This window comes from Haliotis asinina, chromosome 3 (genome assembly GCF_037392515.1).
Source record: "Haliotis asinina isolate JCU_RB_2024 chromosome 3, JCU_Hal_asi_v2, whole genome shotgun sequence".
Taxonomy (NCBI): Eukaryota; Metazoa; Mollusca; class Gastropoda; order Lepetellida; family Haliotidae; genus Haliotis; species Haliotis asinina.
Genome location: NC_090282.1, coordinates 38,732,076 through 38,756,729, shown reverse-complemented (window position 1 = coordinate 38,756,729; position 24,654 = coordinate 38,732,076). Strand labels below are relative to the sequence as shown.

The 24,654-nt window shown below is 39.4% G+C and overlaps 2 protein-coding genes across 2 annotated transcripts; both read right to left on the bottom strand.

Annotated features, from left to right (window-relative positions):
• Positions 1–1,252: 1,252 nt before the first annotated feature.
• LOC137277967 (T-complex protein 1 subunit alpha-like) lies at positions 1,253–12,500 on the bottom strand. The gene is made up of 12 exons (XM_067809986.1): positions 12,396–12,500; positions 10,354–10,439; positions 9,479–9,607; positions 7,953–8,050; positions 7,691–7,801; positions 6,915–7,096; positions 4,875–5,001; positions 4,176–4,351; positions 3,567–3,690; positions 2,770–2,962; positions 2,413–2,576; positions 1,253–1,720 (listed from the first exon to the last, which is right to left on the bottom strand). Exons 1-12 carry the CDS (start codon positions 12,466–12,468, stop codon positions 1,516–1,518), a joined length of 1,668 nt encoding a protein of 555 aa, XP_067666087.1. The 5' UTR covers positions 12,469–12,500; the 3' UTR covers positions 1,253–1,515.
• An 8,649-nt stretch (positions 12,501–21,149) lies between these two features.
• On the bottom strand, positions 21,150–22,226 carry LOC137276817 (nematocin receptor 2-like). The gene has a single exon (XM_067808462.1). It carries the CDS (start codon positions 22,224–22,226, stop codon positions 21,150–21,152), a length of 1,077 nt encoding a protein of 358 aa, XP_067664563.1.
• Between the last annotated feature and the right edge of the window lie 2,428 nt (positions 22,227–24,654).

The window sequence follows — 24,654 nt, the reverse complement described above, 5'->3', positions numbered from 1 at the left end:
AAAAATCATGTTCTGCTACTTTAATATACTGATGAAAAGTATTCAAGAATGTAGATCACCAAACATTAGAGGCAGATGGAAATGATGCACGAAAGCATTACACACTCTCGATATACGCAAGACAAAGCACAAATAGTAAACCATGCAAGTCATTGTGAGACATGGGATCAATCAGAGAAACAAAGGCAACAGCATAATGAGGAATTGTCAGGACAAATATGTCCCAAACAGGTCGGCATGAGGTGTGACTCACAGATCCAGTCTGTTACGTTGAAGAACTGTCATTAAACAACCTACTGACATTCAAAAACCTGCAGTTTTTAAGCAACATCAACCAATGGATGGGGTAAGCCCATTTCTGGAAATGACTTCAGACCCGTGGTGACTTAGGGTATAATGCTTGTATTAAGAGGTGACTAACGGGATCATGTGGTCAGACTCACTGACTCGGTAGGCATGTATTCAGTTTCCAATTGCGGAGATTGATGCTCATGCTGTTGATCACTGGATTGTCTGGTCCAGACTCGATTATTTACAGAATGCTCCCATATAGCTGGAGTATCGCGGAGAGCAGCGTAAAACTATTGTTTAAAGGATAACTATACATGGACAAACAAACAAGTCACAAATCATGTCGTGCATGAGAAAGCATCAAATTGTCACCACTATTGTAACAAAGAAATTGTCCATCCATATGTGCTCTTCAAAAAAGTAGGGGAACCGTACTTTCAATGTATGATTGTCAAAATTGGGAGATATATGGGACTGAATCAATGTTGATATAATAATGAATTTCATTCAAAGCAAAGCTGTTCATTCAGTTATCTCCCTTGTTAGGTGACTGGAGTATGACATGTAAATTTCAGGTTTACAATTTTCAGTCAGTAATGTGTGATTTGACCCTGAAAACCCTGACCAAGCACAGATGCAAGAAAATTATTGGATAAAATGGTCTACAGTGATTTATTGACCTGCCTGAAAATCATCAAGATTCATTATAGGACCCCATGCACGTGTAGGAGGCTCCCTCGGTGTGCGTGTGGTTTCCCATGCACTGTGTTTGCGTATGGTGATAACATGATATGATGCTGCATACACAAGATATATGTCATCGTAATGTTCCTCAATGGGTTTTCTTTCAGCCAGACTTCAAAGTTCACATTCCCCTATAGCATCAAATTGCCACTGCTATCTTAATCTGCAAAATGCCAGAGTTCTTCTGAAGTGATGAATAAACAATGATAACAGATCATCAGAGATAGCACTTTTATTTCAAAATCGTGAGAGCAGGAATTCTTCACACAGTAGGTGGTGATAAATTAAATAATGAAGCACTTAGATGCAAATACATGACACTTGTCCCCAGTTTCTCAAGCGCCAACAAACTGACACTCATCAGCTAGAGACAATATGTACCAACACAAACAGACACTGGTCACAGACAATGTGTGTGGCACTCTTGATAGATCCTTAGAAGCTGATAATGTAAACAGTCCTTAATTCCCCAACAGATCATCACAAATCTCCCCTCCGGACAGCGTCCTGGTATGAACTTCCCTGTTTTTGTTCAGGGGTCATTTTGATCATATCATCGATACGCAGAATTGTGATTGCAGCTTCTGTGGCAAACTTCAGTGACTTGATCTTTGACATTGCCGGCTCAAGAACTCCAGCTTTCTTGTTGTCCCGAACGATGCCCTCTACCAGATCCAGACCAATCCTGCAAGAAAAGATGTCATTAGTGTTAGTACCTGCAACAAAAATTGAAAACGAAGTGTCTGGACCAGAAAATCCCTTGACTGATGTAGGTAAATTACACACGCTCGATCATGTCCATGAGCTGAACCCATGTGAAGCAATTTTCCAGGAATCAGGGCTTCATACACAGACTACACAACAGGGGTTGGGGACCAGTAGTAACAGCAGATATATCCTTGTGATGGAAGTAATAAATTACCTCTACAGACATCTAATAAACCCTTAAATCCATGTCAAACCCTGATGCCGTCAAAGACCGTTGTGTCAAAGTTAAGTGAGTATGGTTTCACGCCACTCTTATCAATATTCCAGCAATATCACCAAGGGGAACATCAGAAATGGGCTTCAAATATTGTATGTAAACTTGTGGGGAATTGAACCCGGGTCCTCAGGGTGACGAGCAAATGTTTCAATTAATAAGCTATCCACTGCTCCTTGTCGAAGTTGAAGGGAACAATTTAAAGTACATTCTTTGTGTTTCCTGTGTTTGGTACAACTGACTAAACGTTGAATAAGAAAGGACAAAGCAGGGTTGCAGTTTTTACTTTGAGACAAGTCCGACATGAACTTAAACAAAAAGGCATGTTTGACACAACGTTTAAAACAGCAATATCAACTAAAAGTTACACACAACAGTGTCTAACTTCCACTCACCACTTAAGATCGCTGTGTTCTGCCTTGGTCTGTGAAGTGTTGTGGTACGCTCTTAATTTGGCTACCAGATCAGTAGAATCTTGGGCTGCATTCACTGACAACTGTTTCGGGATGACGAGTAGGGACTTGGCAAACTCGGCTATGGCCAGCTGCTCTCTAGATGACTGGAAAACAGGCAGTGATCATAAGGAATCGAACACACTGTATTATATAAGTGTATGCAGGATCCTCAGTCTTCAATCCCCTAAATCGTCAACAACCAATTTCAAAGCACAACCTACATGTGCTCAATAACGATCTTGGTAAAAGCACGCAAATAAGCAGGAGTCAGGATAAGAGAAAACTAATAATATTTACCAGGGATGTGGCAAAATTCTCCAAATATATGGACAGGGCTGCTTCAACGGCACCACCTCCAACAACGATGGTCTTGGACTCCAACACTCGCCGGACCACACAAAGGGCATCATGAACAGATCGCTCCATCTCGTCACACATGAAGTCGTTGGCTCCTCGCAGGATGATGGAGGCAGCAGTTCGAGCCTTGGTCCTTCAAGTGAAACAGTTCATCGTTTGGCTTTTGTACATTACATTACAAGCCCAGCATTCTATATGCTGCTACCAACACTGCAGACAGAATATGTACTTGAGTTATTTTAGTTTCTGAGTAGGATTTTAAACATTCGGTTTGTGTCACTTTGATGTGTGAAGAGTGAGTGAATGAGTTGAGTTTCCTCAATATTCCAGCTATATGGAGGCAGTCTAGAAATAATCAAGTCTGGACCAGACAATTCAGAGATCAACAGCATGCGCATCAAAATGCACCATTGGGATAAAATGACGTGTAAACCAAGTCAGTGAGTCTGACCACCCGATCACATTATTCGCCTCTTGTGACAAGCACAAGTTACTGAAGATCAGTTGTAACCAAGATATTCACGGTTCCCTCTGAATCAGTTTGGTATCCCATTATGGTGCAGATAAACCACAATACAACCAGAAATGGGCTGGAGAATGAATCTAACACATTACTATCCTCATCATCTGCTCAGTAAACTACACAACATTCATCCTCCATGTTATTGTAAGTTTGTGGTTACCACAGTTATAGTAATTGGGACAAAAATTACACTGTGGGATGTTTACAAACTCACCCTTTGATGACAATAAGCTCATCATCACAGATCCTTTCTGTGACCACCTCCTCAGCTTGTCCCAGCATAGATGACTCGAAAGACTCCTCTCCGTCCAGATTGGCAAGAGTCATCAGGAATGTGGCTGCAATATACAATATTACTTATTCAAACTCCAGTTCCATTACATATGGATATGGCATTAAGTGGTGTGGCAATCAGCCAATACTGCCATGGAAGTTGAACATTTCCTTAAAGCCTAATGGCCAGAAGAATGAATGTGCAAAGTTCAAGAAATGCTGAACAATCTCTGAATAATGCTCCAGAAATCCAACTTGATAGACTGAAAGCAACAATTTCTACATACATGACAGCGAGTATTTTTTATGCAACTTTTAGAAATATTCCAGCAATATATTGACTGGTGATAAAAGCAATGGGCTTCACAATTTGTACTCGTATAAAGATTTGAACCCATGCTTACAGCATGACAAGCCAGCGCTTCAACTATCAGGTTAACCCACCACCCCAGTTCCTATATGTACTCCTAGAGGGACAATAACCCTTGTTGAGAACCCATAAGCAAGCCCACTGATGGTGATCTATTGACAGTAGCTCTGCTTGACTCACCTCCAGTAGCTCTAGCTATCCTCTTGAGATCAGCTTTCTTACACCGCCTGACTGCCATAGCACCAGCCTCCACGAAGTACTTCAGACACAAGTCATCAATACCACCTGTTGTCAGAATCACATTGGCACCAGCACTGATGATCTTTTGGATCTTCTCCTTGGTGATGTCAGATTCTCTGTTCAGAGGGGAGAAGAAAATATAGTGATTATCACAAATCAACACACAACTCTACGATCTTTGTCAATTCTAATATTCTACATAACCCTTCAATATAGATCAATATTCTAATATTCTACATAACCCTTCAATATAGATCAATGTATTAAACCAACATCACTTAAAGATCACGTTTGATTAAAGGTAAAAATTTAGTAATGGCATGTTGTGAACACTGTAAAATGTAGTGCCGGGAACAGTATATACATCTATTAAATTCAACAGCATGTTTCTTGAAATCCTTAAATTCTCTAAGCAGATGCACATTTCCTTTGAATGCAGAAATGAATTTCAGTGCAACAGATCAAAAGGTTGACTATTCATTTTAAAAATATTAACGCAACAAATATTGATGACAAATACATTACCTCTACAGTTATATAATAATAAAATATCCCTCTTAACTGACAGAGATGTATTATGAGATCTTTTGTAATTTATTTTATCTTATGAAAGTGAGGGGTTTGCAGTTGCACCCTTACCTTTGTCGGATACCATCCAGTTTGGAAGGATCTTCTACGAGGACCTGTACACCTAGATGCATCTTAGTTTTCTGAAGACTGAAGTCAAGACATGCAATCTTGGCACCAACTATCCTCTTCTTCATTGCTGAAATAAACATGAAACTGATGTCATAAAGGGTTTTCTGATTTAGTAAAAAAACAACTATCTTGCAAACACAAACACATTTAGATCAATTTCAAGCTTTACTTAGATTCAGGATGACAAGCTGTACATAACCAACGCTGAACAAGTCAAACCATTGATTGAGTGAGTTTAGTTTTATGCCACATTAATCAATATTCAAGCTATATGGTGGCAGTCTGTAAATAATCAAGTCTGGATCAGACACCATGAACATTAATCTACACATTTGGGAAACGATGACGTGTCAGCGAGCCTGACCACCCTATCCTGTCACTGTCAGTCGCCTCTTACAACAAGTAAAAGTTACTTAAGATCACTTTCCACCCAGCTCTTCGCATGTTGCTTTGACAGTGTTTCAGACATAATGTGCACACTAAACAACCAATGACAACAGCTGTTCAGATATGGTAGCCTTTCATGTGACAGAAGAGTGAATGAGTGAGTAAGGTTTTATGTCGCCTTTAGCAATATCCCAGCAACATCACAGTGGGGAGCCCAGAAATGGGCTTCACCTATTGTATTCATGCAGCAAATTGGACCTGGGCCTTCAGCATGATGACAGAATGCTGCAACCCTGGGAAAGAAACCTTTCAAAACTTCCCATCAGACAACAGGACCAGTGAGTGGACGATAAGTAGTGAGTGGATGATAAGTAGTGGTCTTTTATGAACTTCACTGGTTCCAAACAATGATTTACTTAACTATCAACTCAAAATTCATTGGCCACCAGGAACACTGCAAACTTGACATGGCGTGGTCCTGATGAAGTTTTACTAACCAGGGACCACATGACCAGTGTTATTCATTTCACACGGTGTAAACCACTAGGCTACTCACTGCCCCATGTGAGAGAAGACAAAATAGGCAATAACAACATGCCTGTTAACTGCTCCTTGTGATAGTAAACAAAATACACAGGCCATAACATGCCTATGTAAACCGCCCCATGTGAGAGAGTAGACAAAATGGGCCATTAACAACATTAAAATGCTGGTTAACACCCCCATGTGAGGGTAGACAAAATAGGCCATAACATGCTTGTTAACCGCCCCATGTGAGGGTAGACAAAATAGGCCATAACATGCCTGTTAACTGCCCCATGTGAGAGTAGACAAAATATACAGGTCATAAATGCCTATGTGTTAACTGCCCAATGTGAGAGTAGAAATAATATACAGGTCATAACATGCCTATGTTAACTGCCCCATGTGAGAGAAGAAATAATATACAGGTCATAACATGCTTATGTAAAAGCCTCGTGTGAGAATAGACAAAATATACAGGTCATAACATGCCTATGTTAACTGCCCAGTGTGAGAGTAGAAATAATATACAGGTCATAACATGCCTATGTTAACTGCCCCATGTGAGAGAAGAAATAATATACAGGTCATGAGAGAAGAAATAATATACAGGTCATAACATGCCTATGTTAACTGCCCCATGTGAGAGAAGAAATAATATACAGGTCATAACATGCCTATGTAAAAGCCTCGTGTGAGAATAGACAAAATATACAGGTCATAACATGCCTATGTTAACTGCCCAATGTGAGAGTAGAAATAATATACAGGTCATAACATGCCTATGTTAACTGCCCCATGTGAGAGAAGAAATAATATACAGGTCATAACATGCCTATGTTAACCGCCTCGTGTGAGAGAAGAAATAATACACAGGTCATAACATGCCTATGTTAACCGCCTCGTGTGAGAATAGACAAAATATACGAGTCATAACAGGCCTATGTTAACCACTTCGTGAAAGTTGGGTCTCAAACCACCATCAATATTATAACTAAGAATTTATCAATTGCATCCATATTTATAACTCACAAAAATTAACAGCTAGAGTTGTACACTCTGAAGACTCACCTTGTGATGCCACGGTGCAGTTTAGGGCATATCCATTGATGAGTTGTGACTCCTTGCTACTCTTGCCGTGAGCCTTGAGAACATTGATAGCCTTTATTGGATATCTATAACCCCCCTTGCCATCAGGGGTCTTGATCAGGTAGCCTGCATCCACACACATGTTGGCGAAAAACTCAGATTCACTGGGCGGGCTAAGGAACTGAATTCATTCAACATGTTCAAGTAAAAAACTTTAAACTACTTCTAGCATCCATTTTTATTGTTGTTCACCGAGGCAAGTGGTTTTATGAGATTCCTGCAAGATTTTCAAAGACTGATATTTCAGGACTGCCATGGGGTACTTGGGTATTAGGATCAGGGTGCTGTTGTTGAGAGTCATCTGTGCTGAAATGGCTGTAACTCCCACACCTCAGCACACACTTAAAATAATCATATTGTTGTGGTTGCTTTGAACAATGACACCCTGTCTTCTATGACAGATGCTGTGAAATCATTTATGTGACTGTGATAACCATTGTCCAACTAATGTGTAAATCTGGCTTTCACACAAGTCCAGAAATATGTTACTGTTTTTCAGAAACCATGTTAAAGACTACTGTTGTATTTGCACAATGCAAAATAAATACATGAGAAATGTAAGGGTTATATTACATGTTCAGCAGCAATATAGCATTAATGATGATTACACACTTCTGTCAAGACATCTCATGCAAATAAATAATCAGCTTTCAGAGATAAGTAAATCACTGGACTAGATGTACAATATGGAAGGATACGCTCCAATGATCTTGCTGGACATGCTTGTCTTGGCAGCATTCACGATGCAGTCCCGCCCGAGTTCATCAACATTGATAGTCAGGTTTTCCTGGATGTATTTGACAGCCTCTCTGGAAACAAGTCAAGTCAGTATCAGTAAGCTGCTCCAAACTACAACCAATCTGTATTTTCCAGCATTGATTTATAAAGCTGTTCAGTCTTACCATCAGTAGTTGGGACTGTCAAGCATTTTTTCTGCAAAATAACATTACAAGCACTCACTTGCAGGCCAGTCTGTACCCACTGATGATCGATGTGGGGTGAATCTTACACTTGACAAGCTCATCTGCATTCTTCAGGAGCTCAGCAGCAATAATCACCTACAACACAAACAAGAGACCCAATAAATAACAGATCATTCAAGATGAATTTCTGGACCAGGGCATGAACAAAATCTTGAAATGACATCAAACTTGAGGGTCCTCATTGATATTTGCTTATCATAAACAAAGCAGATCATCACTAATGTTGCTTGTGCCAGATTGAAATGAGAATCCGATAATCTATCCATTGACAGAAAACCAAGTTCTATGGATAGTCAAATTCTCTACTGCAATGAGTGTGACATTTTGGTGTAGACACTAACACAGTTATTATGTTAATGTTGTCAAGCAAGTGATGCAAAGAGTAGCATTATGCTTGATAAGGGTGTTAGAACGTACACTGACGCATCACATTCATTGCAATAAAAAAGTTGACGACCTATAAAACTTGGTTTTCCTTCACCTTTACAACTTCTGAAATGCCTCTGAAACTCAGTGAGTGAGTTTGGTTTTACACCACTTTTTAACAACATCCCAGCAATAGCAAAGCAGGGGGCACCAGAAAATGGGCTTCACACATTGTACCTAAGTGGGGAATCAAACCCAGGTCTTCGGTGTGATGAGTGAACGCTTTTACCACTAGGCTACCCCACCGCCCATGAAATGCCTTTGAAAGAAGTTATCTAATCACTGCCTTATCACTTGTATGACATCATACTAATATCAGCATTGTCATTCTTCAGTCATTACTGGAATCCAGTCCACAAACCAGAGGGTGAATAGCTTGAGAAACAAAACATGCCACCTACAGGATCAGGTAGACTGCATAAAAAGAATTAAACGTTTCTTGGGCACATTTTTTTCATTTCAAGAGTGACAAGAGTGGGAGGACTATCTTAAAAATTTTTGATAGAAGAAAAATGTGATGAGGGAGGAACACATTTTTATTTTTTCTCTCTCAGAAACACAGCTTGGGAAGTTAAGCAAGTGTTAATGAGTTGTAGATTCAGTCACAGTCGTTCTTATAGACACTCATTCTCAAAGTGGACAAATGGATGATCGGGATGCGGCCAAGTCAAAATTATTTTTTTAAAATGGCGATAAAAAACTGTTACACGCACAAATAAAGGTGACGTGTCAATGCCCAAGTAACATTTCACTAGTTTTATTTAGCCTTACTCAACATGCTGTAACAACCTTGCCCCTTTTCTCCATTAGATGTTCTTTAGCTGACAAGCCTAAATTAGAAGTATGGAGGACCTAACCTACATCAACAGGTAAGAGCTGGATTGTATCTTGGCCAAGAAGGAAAAGACCACATCAGCATGAAGGCAGCCAACTTTGTACACCAGACGTCATGATAGAAAGACGTACACTGTGAAAAGGCTCTTCTGCATGATAATCTCTCTACACCATTGCCACCATCAGTCACAGCTGCCCACAAACAGGCAGCATGTCCTGGGCCATCAAAGGGAACTAACTCACCACAGAGGTGGTTCCATCACCAACTTCCTGGTCTTGCAGGTCAGCCAACTCCACCAAGACTTTGGCTGCTGGGTGCTCAACCTCCAACAGCTTCAGAATAGTGGCACCGTCGTTCGTGATAGTCACATCCTGAAATGTAAATGATTGTCAACATGCCATCATATATGAATGAGTGAGATAGTATAATAGTATGCCGACTTTGGCAATATTCCAGCAACAGCATGGTACCAATAGGGTGATCGAACCTGGATTATGAGCATGACCAGCGAACATTTAACCACTAGGCTACCCCACTACCTCTATAAACATAATTCTCTGAAATACTGCAAGGTTGAAAGTGACGCAGAACATATCTGGTCTTAGTTTACCTTAATTATGTTCAGCAGGCAGGTATTATTGGGCTTGTTCGAGTTCATTTCCAAATCAAGTCCTTTTCACAAAGATCTCTATGCCAGAAACTATAATTATGCCATAAATAAATGGTGAGTGAGCATTTCCTTCAGTAACATCCAGCAATATCATAGCACAGAACACTGGGAATGGCCTTCACATTTTGTGCTCATTTAGGGAATCGAACCCAGGCCTTCAGCATGGGAGGATATAACCATAGGGCTACCCCACTGCCCCTATATACAATAACCTCCCTTGATTGTGAATTGATCTGCTATCTGATTCCTTGAAAACCTGATCTGGCTCTATTCCACACTGATTAAAACAAGACTTTTCATCATATCAATTGTTATTAGAATGAAAATGTGACTTAAAAAGGGGGTCACTCCACAAACATGTTTAAGGCCCAACTGTCATCACTCAGGATGACACACACACACACATACAAAAAAACAAGTAAAATTGAAATGGTCGGCTGTGCTTACCCCAATATCATCTACCAACATCTTGTCAAGACCCACAGGGCCCAAACTGCTCTTAACAATATTGGCAATGGAGCTGGCAGCGAGAACTGAAATGATAAAATCAACTTAATTCAGCAAGAGTTTTAAAACATAACTGTTACAGTACAAAACCACTACAGTACTGATGGAAATTGAAAAACTACTGCTATTAATGTAGTTAAAAAACACCAAATTCTTTCATATTGTTGGCATGGTATGACAACAGTTATTGTAACATGAAATATGTTTCCACTTACCATCACTGTTTCACTTATTGACTTGCTAGGATAGACACAGACAGACACAGTAGTTGTTTCTGAGGAACCTTTCAGTTATCTAAATGGTGGACATACCCAGTATAATAATGATCAGATTGTAGGCTATGAACCGGATATCTAGCCAGTAAAAGGTGGGTTGTAAATACTCTCAGTATTATTGTCATTATTATCAGCCTTGCATGCTACCCACTTTCAGTTTCGGACTGGTCACACATTTTGGAGAAGTTTGGGAGTACTGCACTTTACTGGGCATACTTTTTCAGATTGGTATGCGCTCTGACCCTAACCCCAGACCCTAACCTGAAGGACCGTAAAAGGTGCCTAACCCCAGCCCTAACCCAAAGGATCGAAAAGGGTGCCTAATCCTAACCACAAACCTTAAGTATCGTAAAGGGTGCTGCGCTCAGTAAACTGCATTCTAGAAATAACTTTCTTTATATAAGAATCATGTATGCAGAGCAAAAGAGATCAACACACATAAAAGGGACATTTAAACATGATACATGGTGAATGCTTAATGAGCCCAGAACCTGTGCATGTTTCAGGAATGGAAGATGTGGAAAACACTGCAGTTTTGACAGATGCAGTTTAGATTTATAGTGCCTTTACAGATTTGACTGCCTGTGGCTCCAAGCTCACTTGTCTGGAATGTCTCAATCTTAAGGGCTGATTGTGTAAATTATTTAATGGTATGTTACCCTTACATCAGTCCTCTGCCCTTGGATAACCCTTCCTACCAAACACCCTTCATGATTTTCAATATAAGCTACCATTTTCTAGCATCCATGATGATTTGCAAAAAGTGGATGGTCTAAGGTCAAGATGTAAATTATGACATGGTGAAGTCGTGACACGCTATAAATGTGTCGAGGGTACAAATGGTACATATCGGTAGTACCTGTGCGACGACCCCTTAAGAGTAGATGTTATATTATCCTGTACAAAGTACTACCCAGGCTGACAGGGGTTCAAATTTCGGGTAAAAGTTACTTGAAACACTCAAAGTGTCTTCAAGAAAGTAACTTGTCCTGACAAATTTTGTACTTGCCCAGATTTTATGACACAATGCTTGATGTTAATGTTTACTGGACCTCTTATCTAAGAGTGATCAATTTCAAAGAATGATCGCTCTAAATTACTATTCTTGTAAATGCAATAGCTACTTTAAGAGCGGATATGAAATGAAATCCAAGTTTATTTGCAGTTTGAAACCTTAAGTGGAAATTATCTAGTAGTCCACGGACAAGTAAGATACCATTATTTGATTGCCCGAAATGAAAAATGACTTGTCCCGGGTATCGGGACTTTTCAAACCCTGGACCCACTACAAAATAGTTGAAGTTTTGTAATATATTACTGGGAATTATGAGGTATTGGGCGACATAAACATAAACAACAGGATTAATTTGTATGTAAAGCATAACAACTTCCTAAACAATTCGTACACATCTTTTACAATCAGGTAATCCATCTAGTGTAGGTCTATGGAAACACCAGGTTTCGATTCCCATTCACCGATCAAATCCATCACACATAACTTCGGTCTTTATTGAAAGCTATCACGACATGTCAGGCTTGTTGCTAAAGAAGATTCCAGAATAACATGCTCTCAACATGACTAAACACGTGGGTTACCGGTCTGGGGAAATCTCGCGACATATCTTAAAACAGTTTTACTAAGGCTTTTCTAACGACTTTACACCTAAAAAATACAAATAGTAATATCAAAAATGTAAAGTTTCTCACCATTTTGAGTCCTCACTGATTGTCCAGTAGTTCTTTCTCCTCCTACCGTCAGTGCCTTGCTTGTGCTCGCCATGATGACTCTTAATTGAAGTATACTACTATCCCGAAAACCTATTTATATAGAACACCAATAGATTATCCGAAAGCGATGGTTCAATTACGATGATCCTTTAATAGTAGCTATATACTGTTACTATCAATATTTATATGACATGAAGTGTTATCTCTGAAAATATGTAAAATGTATTATACATGAATATTTCAACATGTTGATAAATGTAATTAGTTAAAAGGTTAATACTACCAATGTGACCTGTTTATAAGCTTTTGTTGCGCTTCGCTTATATAGCCAAAACTGGTTGCCGTCTCCTCTCTTCATATGGAGTAGGGTGGTTTCCTATCCCCCAACCCATCTCTCAAAAATCGGTATCGATCCCTGCTGGTAGAATTTGTATAGCCCATGACATTGCTTGGATATTGGTAAAAGGGGCCTAAACCCATGCTCACGCACTTGAAGATTGAATATTCGGAGTGATGTAAACTATATCTGCTATTGAAATTAAACTAGCATTATTATTTCTCTTTGAAATGAACCTTTTTTCTAACTTGAACGCCCCTTTTCCAATTTTCTGATTTCGAGTTTGTTCTTTTAATATTACGCAAATGACATATTTTGCAGAGATAATTAGGGCTTTAACAACTGCGATTGTCTGTACAATATGATCTTATATTTACTTCTTGCAGTGATTAATCAAAACCGCAAGGTATGGGATAATTTCGTGACATATCAGTATATCTGCTTATTTCATTGTCTTACGTACATTCCTTTTTCCGCTTAGAGAATCCTGCGCAGAAAACTCAAGAAGCTTAACATCCTTTAACTCCCCTCTGTAGACATTATAAGGCTTCATGCCAGTCAAAAAGACAATCATCGAACATTAATGTTAATATTTCAATGTTTCATAACATCTACAGATGGATTGTGTGTTGTGGTAAAAACGAGAAAAAGTTTGATAATTTGTTGAAGTTTTTATCACAGCAGTTTTACCTACAGAAGTGTGTAATGTCTTTTCGTCTAAATTGCTAGGACCCGTGACATTTCAGGTTAGAATTTTGCCACCAGTAACCATAAATGTTTGCGGTAAGAGGCGACTAACGGGACACATGTCACCGTATTCCATCTGAGTAGATCTCTGCACGTGATGTTGATCACTGGATTATCTGGTTCACATTCGATTACTTTCATACCTCCGCCGTGTAACTGGAATACTGTAGAGTGCGGCGTAAAACTAAACTCCCTCACTATAGCATTATCGTTATTCCATACTTCACATGGCGGTGGGGTAGCATAGTGGTTAAAGCGCCGAAGACCCGGGTTCGATTCCCCACATGGGTTCAATGTGTGAAGTCCATTTTCTGGTCACGACGCCCGGGCAACTCATTTTCAATTACTTCTCAATATATAGTCCACTAAACATTAACATCAAGTACCATGTTGATTTATTCTTTCATAATTACATCATGATGATTATGTCATAAAAATCAGGGCAAATGGAAAATGTAGACAGGTCATGATACTTTCTTGAAGACAATTGGTTTTTGGCAAGTGGCTTTTAATAAACTGTGGGCTTTGTGGTCGTTTCAGTTACTTTTGAAACTTATCCATGTTGTTATATATAACTGAATAATGACAATTTCAAACATATTCAAAAACGAACCGGTAAACCTCTACACGACATAGGGAAGTGAGCAAAATGTATGTATGTATGCTAATTTGTGCAGATAATTAAGAAAATACAATACAGTAACTAATACTGCATTGTGTCTAAATATAGCGCTTTGTCGCACAGAAATATCAAGGAACTTGTTGATTGAAAAAGAGATGAAATGCATCTTTAAAAGCACCTTAAACATTTTTTTGGGTCTCTTCTGTTATTATCAAGATATATCATAGTATGAACATACCTGACGAGACTTGCGCTTCCAAATCACTCTCTGTACTGGATAGACTCCAACTGAGACACGGATGCTAACACATTTGCTCAGGGCAAAGGATTGTCCTTCATGGAGCTGTCTGTAGTTTGTCACTGTTCGCGGTCGAAGTTCCATTTTTAACATATGTCTAACTGATTACACCAATGACATTCTACGAGCTTTTAGAGCTTATGCTTTCAATCCAATTTAAACACAACATAAACAGCCGTTCATTGCTTTCATTGTCCCAACTGTCATATTGAGGTATTGTACAAGCAATGTTGTTACAGAAATTAGAATCGGGCAGGTGTAACTCTAATAGGCTTACTGATGTTTTGATATCAATCAAGGATCAGTATAGGCACACATAATCTGACAGAGACAGAATCCACTATTATAAACATTTCCTGATTGACTTAACTTTGTTGAGAAAACAGCACTGTTCTGTTTTTACCGATGTGTTTCCGTAACACCTATGGAAACTGATTGTCATGAAACAGACAAAGAAATTCATAAACTGCCGCTACCACCAGCAAAATGTGTTAAGTTAAGCATTCCCATATGGTATATGAAGCTGGTAGCACGTGTGGTCGTGTTTATGTGTCTGCGTGCGTGTGTGTGATGTGTATATGCAAGTAGACACTGTTGTAATTTGGTTTAGTTGAGTAATGGAACATGTTTTAATTCTCATACTTATGACACACTTCATATGTATGATCAAAACCTGATACTCAGAACTGATACATTCTTACTTTCACCATCAAGCATGCGTTGTCAAGAACTAAAGCTAATTATGAGCGCTCGTGGTGTGACACTGCGGGGTGCCATGCAAAGGCTTTTGGTCCAAAGGCGACCCACATGTGTTGTGATCTCTGTAATGAAGGGCATTAAAATATTCAGAAGATAGAACTGAAATTCCTATGACATGACGAGTAGCATGCCCTTGTTTGCACGGTTGGTTGCACATGAATGTGCATGAAGCGCCAACTGGGCCATGGCACAAATAGTTGGACATGGTCACCCGCCGTGATACTGCTGGAATATTGCTAAAAGCGGCGTAAAACTAAACCCTCCCACCACCCACCTTACTTCACATGTACGGATTTCAGCTCCCAGGAAACATAGATATAGTGATAGAATAACTTCAAGTCTGCACCCTCTTTCACTAATTATAAGCTGAAATAAGTGGCCATTTTGGATGTGTCGTGTCATAAGTTAATGAATTTATCTAGTGAAGAATCTGAGTCCCCAAACCAACTTCTTAAACTCTTAATTGATAAAATCTTTAGAAACTGTGCTTTTGTAGTCAATATCTTGTTTTAGCGTCAAACATAATTTCAAACAGTCTTCTATTATCACTGAGTTCCTAAACTTAGCATAAAACGTGTTTGCTTTTTATGCCTGAGCGAATCTCAGGTTTGACTGGCAATATGACTGCTGTTGTCAAATGCATTCAATCGAATTACTGGGCTGCATCCTGTCATAATGCTCCGTTTTTATTTGCTTTAGATTTAGATATATTACTGCCTCTTTCCACAGTTAGAGACATTTCACTCCTAACAGAGACATAGCCTTTATAAATCTAAAATTCCACATTTTCAGGTTTTTCACAAAAGATGTTTGAGAGGATCATTAGGAATCCAACACCCGGACTTCATATGTTTCACCAAAAATGTGGTTTTATTTTATACTTTGATGAAACCGTTACATTTCGTTTTACTTTCGTTTCTTAGTTTATGATTCAGTGTAGCTGTAATGGTATTCTGAAAACATGCATTTGTCTCACTGCTTAGGCCCCACAGGGCTACGTACAATGTGTGAAGCCCATTTCTGCTGTGCCCCTCCGTGATATTGCTGGAATATTGCCGTAAACAGTGTAAAACCAAAAGTACACACTCACTGCTAAGGGAACTTTGCAGAATTCAAGTTCACATTAAGAATCTTCTTAATAATGTTATGACTTTGCAACCGTAACAAGTGGTCAGATACATTAATCTCAAGAACCAGTCAGGAATCGAAGTTGATGGGTCAGGGTTATCGAGGTGGGGTCAATAAATATATTATGTGCCTGTCGATTTTCTCTTTACGGGGAGGGTTGTGACTTGCATTTGTTCGGGAATGACTGTGTTTAAAAAAACCCCGACCCATGCTACCGTGTAATGTGCAACTGGTCCCTTAAATAAATTTATTTTACGGTTATTTCCAAAACCATCCTCGACATACGAGGAACACTGTTAAAAAATCTATATCACCCATACGCTCATCAGTTGGCCTCTTACAGCTATGTATTCTCTCACTGGGCAATTTACGTTTTTATATATCACAGAGCTATTTAAAATATTTGAGAAATAAAATGTTAACAAAACCTGAATAAAAGTTCAGCTGGAACATACCTTTAATACAATTTGAACAGCTAGTTTCAATAAAACGTACGCCGGGCCCCTATTAATCGGGCTAGGTATTGCCTCGACGTCGTTTAAAAAAATGAATTATCTGTCCTGTCAAAAATATGTTTCCACAGACTAAGCGTTAGTCGACACTTTTGCAGCTATATGTCCCATTGTTCTGGACAACCTTCTTGTCACACCAGAACTGTGCCACTTCTGTATTTGCCTTTTCCACCTGTACTTCTCGTAAACTGATCAGCTGGATTTAGACTTATATAGTTTTACCATTCGTTTTCGAAGTAGCCAAGATATATCACTGGACTCTACCCGTGTAAACTCTGTTTGGGTAGAACTTTGAGTGAATGAGTTAATAAGGCTAAATACCCTTTGATTAATTCTTCAGCAATCAAGACGTTAAGTACATTGAGATGTTTAGATAAACAGTAGAATAACTCTTTATACTAATGTTTGATCACAGGCAAACTGTAGCTCAAATGTGGTAGCGCAGCGTAGAGAACATGACCAGTCCTTGTATATACAACTGCTAGCTGGATTTACCATTACTAAATCGAAAATATTTGTGACCAGTGACACATTTATGCTTAAACAATAATTTTCATATTTTGGAGTAATATAATGTATGTAAATACATCATGATAAATATGATATTTTTACCTCAGATTCATTAACAGTATTTCTGAAACAAAGTACTATACGTCTCTCGTAATTCCTATGGAATGGTTCAGTTTTTATTATCAGGATTTGTTGCATTTCATTTGTGTATTTTGAGGGGAGATTAAACTAAAAAGTGTTTGTCTGTCTATCAAGCAATGTAACTAACACGTTAACTCCACGAAGGAAAATAATTTGCTGTCAGTTCACCACTAAATAGCTTCTACTAAGCTAAACCGGCTCTATTCAGCAAAAACAATGCATAGAAAATAAATACAAAATACCCCATAATGATATCTGCAGAATTTCCAGTTCGCTATCGTAACAAATATCATTACAAATCAAGATATCGCGCAAATCAGTTGCTTGCACGGACACGCTGACGGACGGAAGGTAATTTTATATCGCCAACTTTGCGCATTGTGGCATTACAATGAAGGCCAAAAGGTAAAACCTACTTAAAAAGCACATAATGAATACAACCGATACGAACATTTATGTTACAGTGAAGAATGAAATGATTTCCTTGGATACTGTGGAATATGGATTATGATACATAGTATCTCTTTCACGTATATTACACAATTATCGGATATATTTTAACGTTAAATACTCACAAGGTTAGTTTTCAATTAGGTTAGAAATGAAGCTAATTTTGACAAGAATATTGCAAAAGCTTATAATAATTATTTGTGAAAAACAAACAGCTAAAGTTTCTAAAGAGTGAAGTTCAGTCGCCAAGACGTATAAACAACAATAAAGTTCTAGTTGACAGAATCCGTTACGATTTTACAGATTGCGATAAGGACATTTTTTACATTTGGTGTTAATGTTTTACACATTGCGGTTTTTCACATTTGCGTTAATTCTTTACATATTGCGTTGGGTTTTACCGACTGTCTCGACTTTACATATTGTTGTTGTACACGTCTTGCACCTACGACATCCTAACAATAACATCGTACAGTAGGACTTTGATGTAACTTCCCATCACTAAACAGCAAAAATGAATAAACAATAAAACGAACGAAAAAATACCAAACCAAAAAGAAACCTAAACACGTTTCAAATATCGTGGGATGATGATACACTCTGCCGTTCTTTATCATTGATCATATTCACACATTAAGCAACAATTTATTGTGTCAGTTCTCTAGGCGGTTTGCCAACAACACGTGTGGTTGTCCTTCATTCCTTATAACGACTTTGTCATTAGTATATAGTTTTCTGGTGCAGTTAATGGTGCCATCTCTAATCACATGTTGATGCAAATGTGCATACTGGGATAACGGCGCACTAAAGCCCTCTAAATAACACATATCTAATCAAAACTGGCCTTCTAGTTTGCATATAATTCCACATAGCCAACTAGTTCAACTTTAGAAAAATAAATAAAGAGGAAATAAATAGCAGCATGCACTGAAAAAAAAAAGAATTACATTTGAACAGGGTTAAAAAATCACACCCTGCAACCGTGTTTTGTACAATGATAAAATTTGCAATTCATCCGTCCGTCTCTGACTCAGACGGTCTGTTTTCACGAGTCGCCGTCTTGGGAATAAACCATCCAGATATCCTGGTTCAAGTCACGCGAACCTAATCACTGCTCATGTGCTTATGCGCACAGCAGAGCATAGCTGTTGAAACCACTTTTCACTCCAGTGCTGAGTTGAAATTAGTGAATCGCTTGAACTCCGATTTCGCGGGCTATATTTTCACTGCGTTATATTTCAAAGTTATCAGTTGAATTTGCATTTTTGATGATATGTCTCTATAAGTCCATATCAGAAGGTATCAGAATCTCCAAAGCTGCATTTTGTGTTGCATGCGAACTTTAACCTTTCACATCATTGATACTTACTACAGATAATGAATGCCAAACACATATGTATGTGCTCTTTCGTGAGAAACGTTATAACCCGAAAGACAAGTTGAAACACATGTGAATAACGTGCATAAGAGAAGAATATACTGCCTACTGCCTCTTTTCAACGCAATATTTTGTCCATACATACTACTTACAGCACAACCACGGGCTTCTATCACGTTTCCGAGATATGTGTACAGTACATGTATGGGCTTTGAACTGTGACATAGCTATGTTGCGTCGATGGTTGGAGGTGGATCCACCACGTCCGTACGTGGAAGGAATTGTATGACAAATGAGTCCATCACTTGACTGGAAATGCTAAGTCACCTACACGTCGAAATGAGGTCCTATTTAGGGAGTTGAGTAGTCAGGGCATGGGCCCATGTTGCTTCCGAAATCATGACGTATTGCCTGGTATTACACTGAAGAACCGGGAAATCCCGACTGACTCTTAATCGGCTGTATTTAGATACTATTAAGGCCACACAACACAACCGATTACCTACAATGGAGCTCACGAATATTCAGGAATCGTCAGGCATGTACATGTACTAGCATTACACAAGGAAACAGGACCATGTCGAGAGCCAATAAATTCGCTTGTTCAGAAAATACTGGGGTGTGTTCTTTTCGTGGCTATATTTCGTCTATAGTATATACAGCACAAATATTCTATTTTCACGATTTTTTGTGGACCTGCGTAGGTAAAATCGTCAGTTCGAATTGTGTATTATTTGGCTGTTGGTTCTGTAAGTCTTCCGTTGATGGCTTGTACTAACCATATGAAATGGAAACAAAACTCGCGTCATCAGCTACAACGGCGCCTGAGAACGGTCGCATTTCACTCAGACAGCTCTCACCTTACAATATTTATCCTTTGTGTTCATATTCTGTGAAGTTCCATTTAAGTGGAACTAGTTATCATAGAATTTTCTTATAGCTAAATAGTAAGATAGATTTTCATCTCTTTCAGTCAGTTCGAGTTTGTAAACAGAAATTACCAAGAGTGAGTGAGTGAGTTAATATTTAACGTCACATCGGCAATATTTCAGCCATATCATGAAGAGAACATTTTGATATTGAAATGAAATATGTATACATTATAAACAGCTGTCGTCAAAGGACAGTAAAACAACTAGAATATCACAGTTACAATTAAAACTAGTGTGGAAAGTTAAAACAAATACCACTATTTGGACAATACAGTATAAAATACAGGCTGTAGATCGCCAACAACTGAAGGTAGATCACCATACTAGGGACCATGGGGACTTACATTACTTTTGCTACCTGCATGGACCCTAGCTGGATTTACACCATCCCCTCAGCCGTTGGTGATTGTAGGAAAATGTAGCCGAAATTTAAAATGACAAAAATATTACGTTTAAACAATTGGTCAGTTTAGATTTCAAAGTTTGGGGACTTACGTGTCCTATCAGGGGGACAATAATTTTACGCTACTTCAACCCCCTTTGAGGACACAGCCACTAACAATCGCAGAAATTACCAAGAAACAGGAAGACAAGAATAAAGTAATAAGAAACAAGCCACTTGGTAGTTACAGTCAATGTTTAACCTACATAGCGTTAACGGGTAGACCATAGATCTACATACACGTCAGATATATAATATCAATATATGACATGTAACGTGTGCCTATAATTTTAACCTACATAGCGATGACGGGTTTCTGTGATTTGAGTTTAGAAACAAAGTCATACAGCACTACGATTGCTTTGTAAACTGGGATTCCGGGATCCTGGGATCCCAGGATCACTCTTGAAATAGACACGTAAGTGACAGTTCATGCATTTTTTCAAAAATTGTAGAACAATGAAATCAGTTCTTCTCTTATTTGACACGACATTTGGAAAAAAGCAGTTTAACACACTCCTGGCGAAACGTCAGACTCATGAATCCGTATACAAAAGGATTTATCATTGAACTGATGAAGTAGGACCGAATGAGAATGTTGTACGTCACAAACCACACTCCATCAGGATGAAATGTCAAAGGCTGAACACTACGCACAGTCATAATTACAGCATAAGGGAGGTAACTCAGTATGAAGGCAAATGTCACTGTAAAAGCAATGACAGTTATGCGTTTCCCCCGAAATAATTTATGCTTTGAGGTCTTTTTTTCTAGGACATCTTCATCTTGAAAATCTGAATTGGTGCTTGGGGTATTTCCGCTCATTGAATTTTCACGAAGAACAAATTGCGTGTTGTTACAAATGTTCTTCTTATGTGTCCGTATTTCTCTCCAAACTTTGATATACATGTAGCAGATCGCCATAGATATGAATAGCATCACACTTCCTCCAAATGTCTGGTAAATAAAGGGGAATATTGAATCCTTCATGTTTTCACTTGTTGTACAGTCGTGTCCACACAATCCATATATGTTTGTATTCACCGTTCGTTTACCATATATACATAATGCTGGAAGGGAAAAGAAAAAAGCTGCAGTGGTTGCTACTGCAACTTGCCACTTGGCCTCGTTCATGGTCATTTGGACTGACATGGGTTTACATACCATCCTGTATCTGTTGATTGTTGTGATCAACAAAACAAATATCGAGTCGATATTGGGAAATGCTACAATAAAGCGAAATATCTTGCATGTTATATCACTCTCAAAAAGGTAGAAATAACGCATGTCTGTTATTTCGAACGGCATGGCCAACGTGCAGTTCACCAGGTCCAAGACCGCGAGGAAGACCAAAAGAAAAGTGTTGACAGACAAAGGAATCCTCCTTGTGAATACATGGCATACTAAAATGTTTCCAAAGAATCCAATCACCATTATGACTCCCACAAACGCCATGGCAGGGATGAGCGTCTTGGCCATGTTTTCATTTTCCTCCCACAGTAGCGTCTGCCCCGACACGGAATAATTTGACTGGCTGAAGTTGCATGACGTCATGTTGCTCATCTGTGCCTAATGTGGGAAGAAGAAAGAGAGCTAAAATTTAATATCGCATTGTAAGTATAATAGCGAACACTGGAACTAAAAGTTGGAAAATTGCTAAATACGGCGTTAAACAACGTACCAAACAACAACTAAAGAGATTATTTTTGTTATTGTCATTGGATATTTATATAGGAGCTGCCAGCGTGACGTCATTGATATTTATATAGCGCACATATCCCTCGATCAATGGATGTCCGTCTCAGCGTCACGTCGTATTATCAATCTCAACTCACTAGGGAGTATACAACTCTTGCTGCCACTAGACGCACCGAGTTTATTGTGGCTCTCTCGTCCTAACCAGGTACCCAAATCACAGCTGTGTGGGCTGGGACACACAGTCACAGCTCTTTGTCCAAGTTTACTGCACGTTGCTATACCCGCAACTAGGCGGGTATTCACGTATTGCACGTATTCATGTGGCCACCATCTGGTCACATACCAACGGATTCGTGGGTTCTTTTAAGTGCACAGGGTTGTGTACTGCACAACTATGGGTTGTGACAACACGGAAAGAGTCTGCACACAAAGCTGACTCAAAGGTTTTCACACCCGGTCACAGGTGGGCTCGATCCCGACACCTCAACCTCGCTGGATCACTAGCCTGGCGCTTTAGCCAGCTAACCCACCGCGCAACATAGATTCAGTAGTACGAAATCCGTCCCCAACAACAAACACTTGGAATGGTCAGAGGCCATATACTGACTTTTGGAAACAAACTAAAGTTGACGTTTTTGTTTAGGTTTAACGTTCCTGAATGGGGCATTAGTGTTTAACAGTGGCAAGGTATTCAAATCGTTTTCCACAAATTCACGCACACAGGGCAGTAAACGTCCTTTAATTTTATAAGCTATATTGTCATTATCATAGATTTGGGACATTTACCATCTAATATATCTTTCCATACTGAACATAATGTAAATGCAACTATACATCTAGAATGACTTACTCAATGTAGGCGTTTCTCCGTTCCTTTGGCTGTCAGGGTCACGTCGATGGAGAATGCTTCAAAATTGCGTTTGCAAATCTACGGCCATGGCTGCGTTTGTGTTAGCCTCAATGTGGAACTGGTTATAATACTATAATATTAACTGGTTGCAGTTTCCGTGTTATTTTCATCCTGGTGATAGCAAACATATTGACTGATGTTTAAATCTAGTGGACAGAAAAAGTATGACCCGGAAGTTTCTAATATGGTCACAACGTTTTCTCAAGAGTCGTTGTCGTAAATAATTATAGAACTGATATAATAGACTGAATGCACACATCACCGAGTACTGAATTTCTCAGGGAAGGTCAGGATTGACAAGAGAAGGATATGTTTATCCTGTTGTTACATCGCTGTACATTGACACCACTCTGAATTGACACTACCGTTAAACCAATCACTGAGAAAAGCCTATGCCGGGTACATCACAATTCGCACAGTGACTTTGTAGTCACATTACTATCTTAACCAAAACAAAATGTTGAACAGGTAGCCATTCCCTCAGAATGAACATTAAGTGATAAAACTAGACTGAACCATGTCCTTTTCCGGGAATGGCGAAATAACTTAACGAATCTTTTTTCTGATGTAACATGAAATGCAGCATACGCGACACGTAAGAGAGAGAGAGAGAGAGAGAGAGAGAGGGGGTGGGGGGTGGGTTGGGGGTGGGGTGGGGGCAAATCTGCACTGGTGAACTGGTGAGACGCTATCAGAATGCAAATGACGTTATCGATCGGCCACGTTCTGGACGTCCACGTGTAGCAACGTCAAGACAGAACAAATGGATAAGGGTGACCCATCTTCGCCACAGGTTTCACACTGTAGTGGTGACTGCCCGGACCATCCCAGGACTTCTCCGTATTCATCCCAACACAGTTCGACAACGGTTACGTCATCACGGAATCAGACCGCGACGTCCCGCCATACGAATTATCCTGACACAAAGTCATCGACAAGCTCGCTGAATGTGGTGCCGAAATCATTTCTGCACAGCCTTGTTTTGGTGGCAAAATGTTGTTTTTTCAGATTAGTCCAGGTTTCCCATAGTGATGGACGTCAACGTGCCTATAGACGTGTGGGAGCGCGTTATGCACACTCCTATGTCTTAGAGAGGAATCGCTTTGGTGGTGATTCCGTGATGATTTGGGGTGGAATACCAGCACGCCAAAGAACTCCTTTGGTGGTTGTTCCGGGCAACTTAACTGGTGTGGGCTACAGGGATCAGATTCTTCGACCTGTAGCAAATCCTTTCCTGCAACGGGTTAATATTCCATCAGGACAGGACAATGCCCGCCCTCATACGGCAAAGGTTGCTATGGAGTTCTTGCAACACCACAACGCCGTCTTACTGCCTTGGCCTGCAAGTTCCCCGGATGTCTCCCCGATAGAGCA

Excerpts from the sequence above, each read along its gene's own strand:
- LOC137277967 (XM_067809986.1), bottom strand. The coding sequence starts at position 12,468 with ATGGCGAGCACAAGCAAGGCACTGACGGTAGGAGGAGAAAGAACTACT. Across the intron at positions 9,608-10,353 it reads TGTTGGTAGATGATATTGGG|GATGTGACTATCACGAACGA; the intron begins GTAAGCACAGCC and ends TTTACATTTCAG. Across the intron at positions 3,691-4,175 it reads GATAGCTAGAGCTACTGGAG|CCACATTCCTGATGACTCTT; the intron begins GTGAGTCAAGCA and ends TGTATATTGCAG.
- LOC137276817 (XM_067808462.1), bottom strand. The coding sequence starts at position 22,226 with ATGACGTCATGCAACTTCAGCCAGTCAAATTATTCCGTGTCGGGGCAG.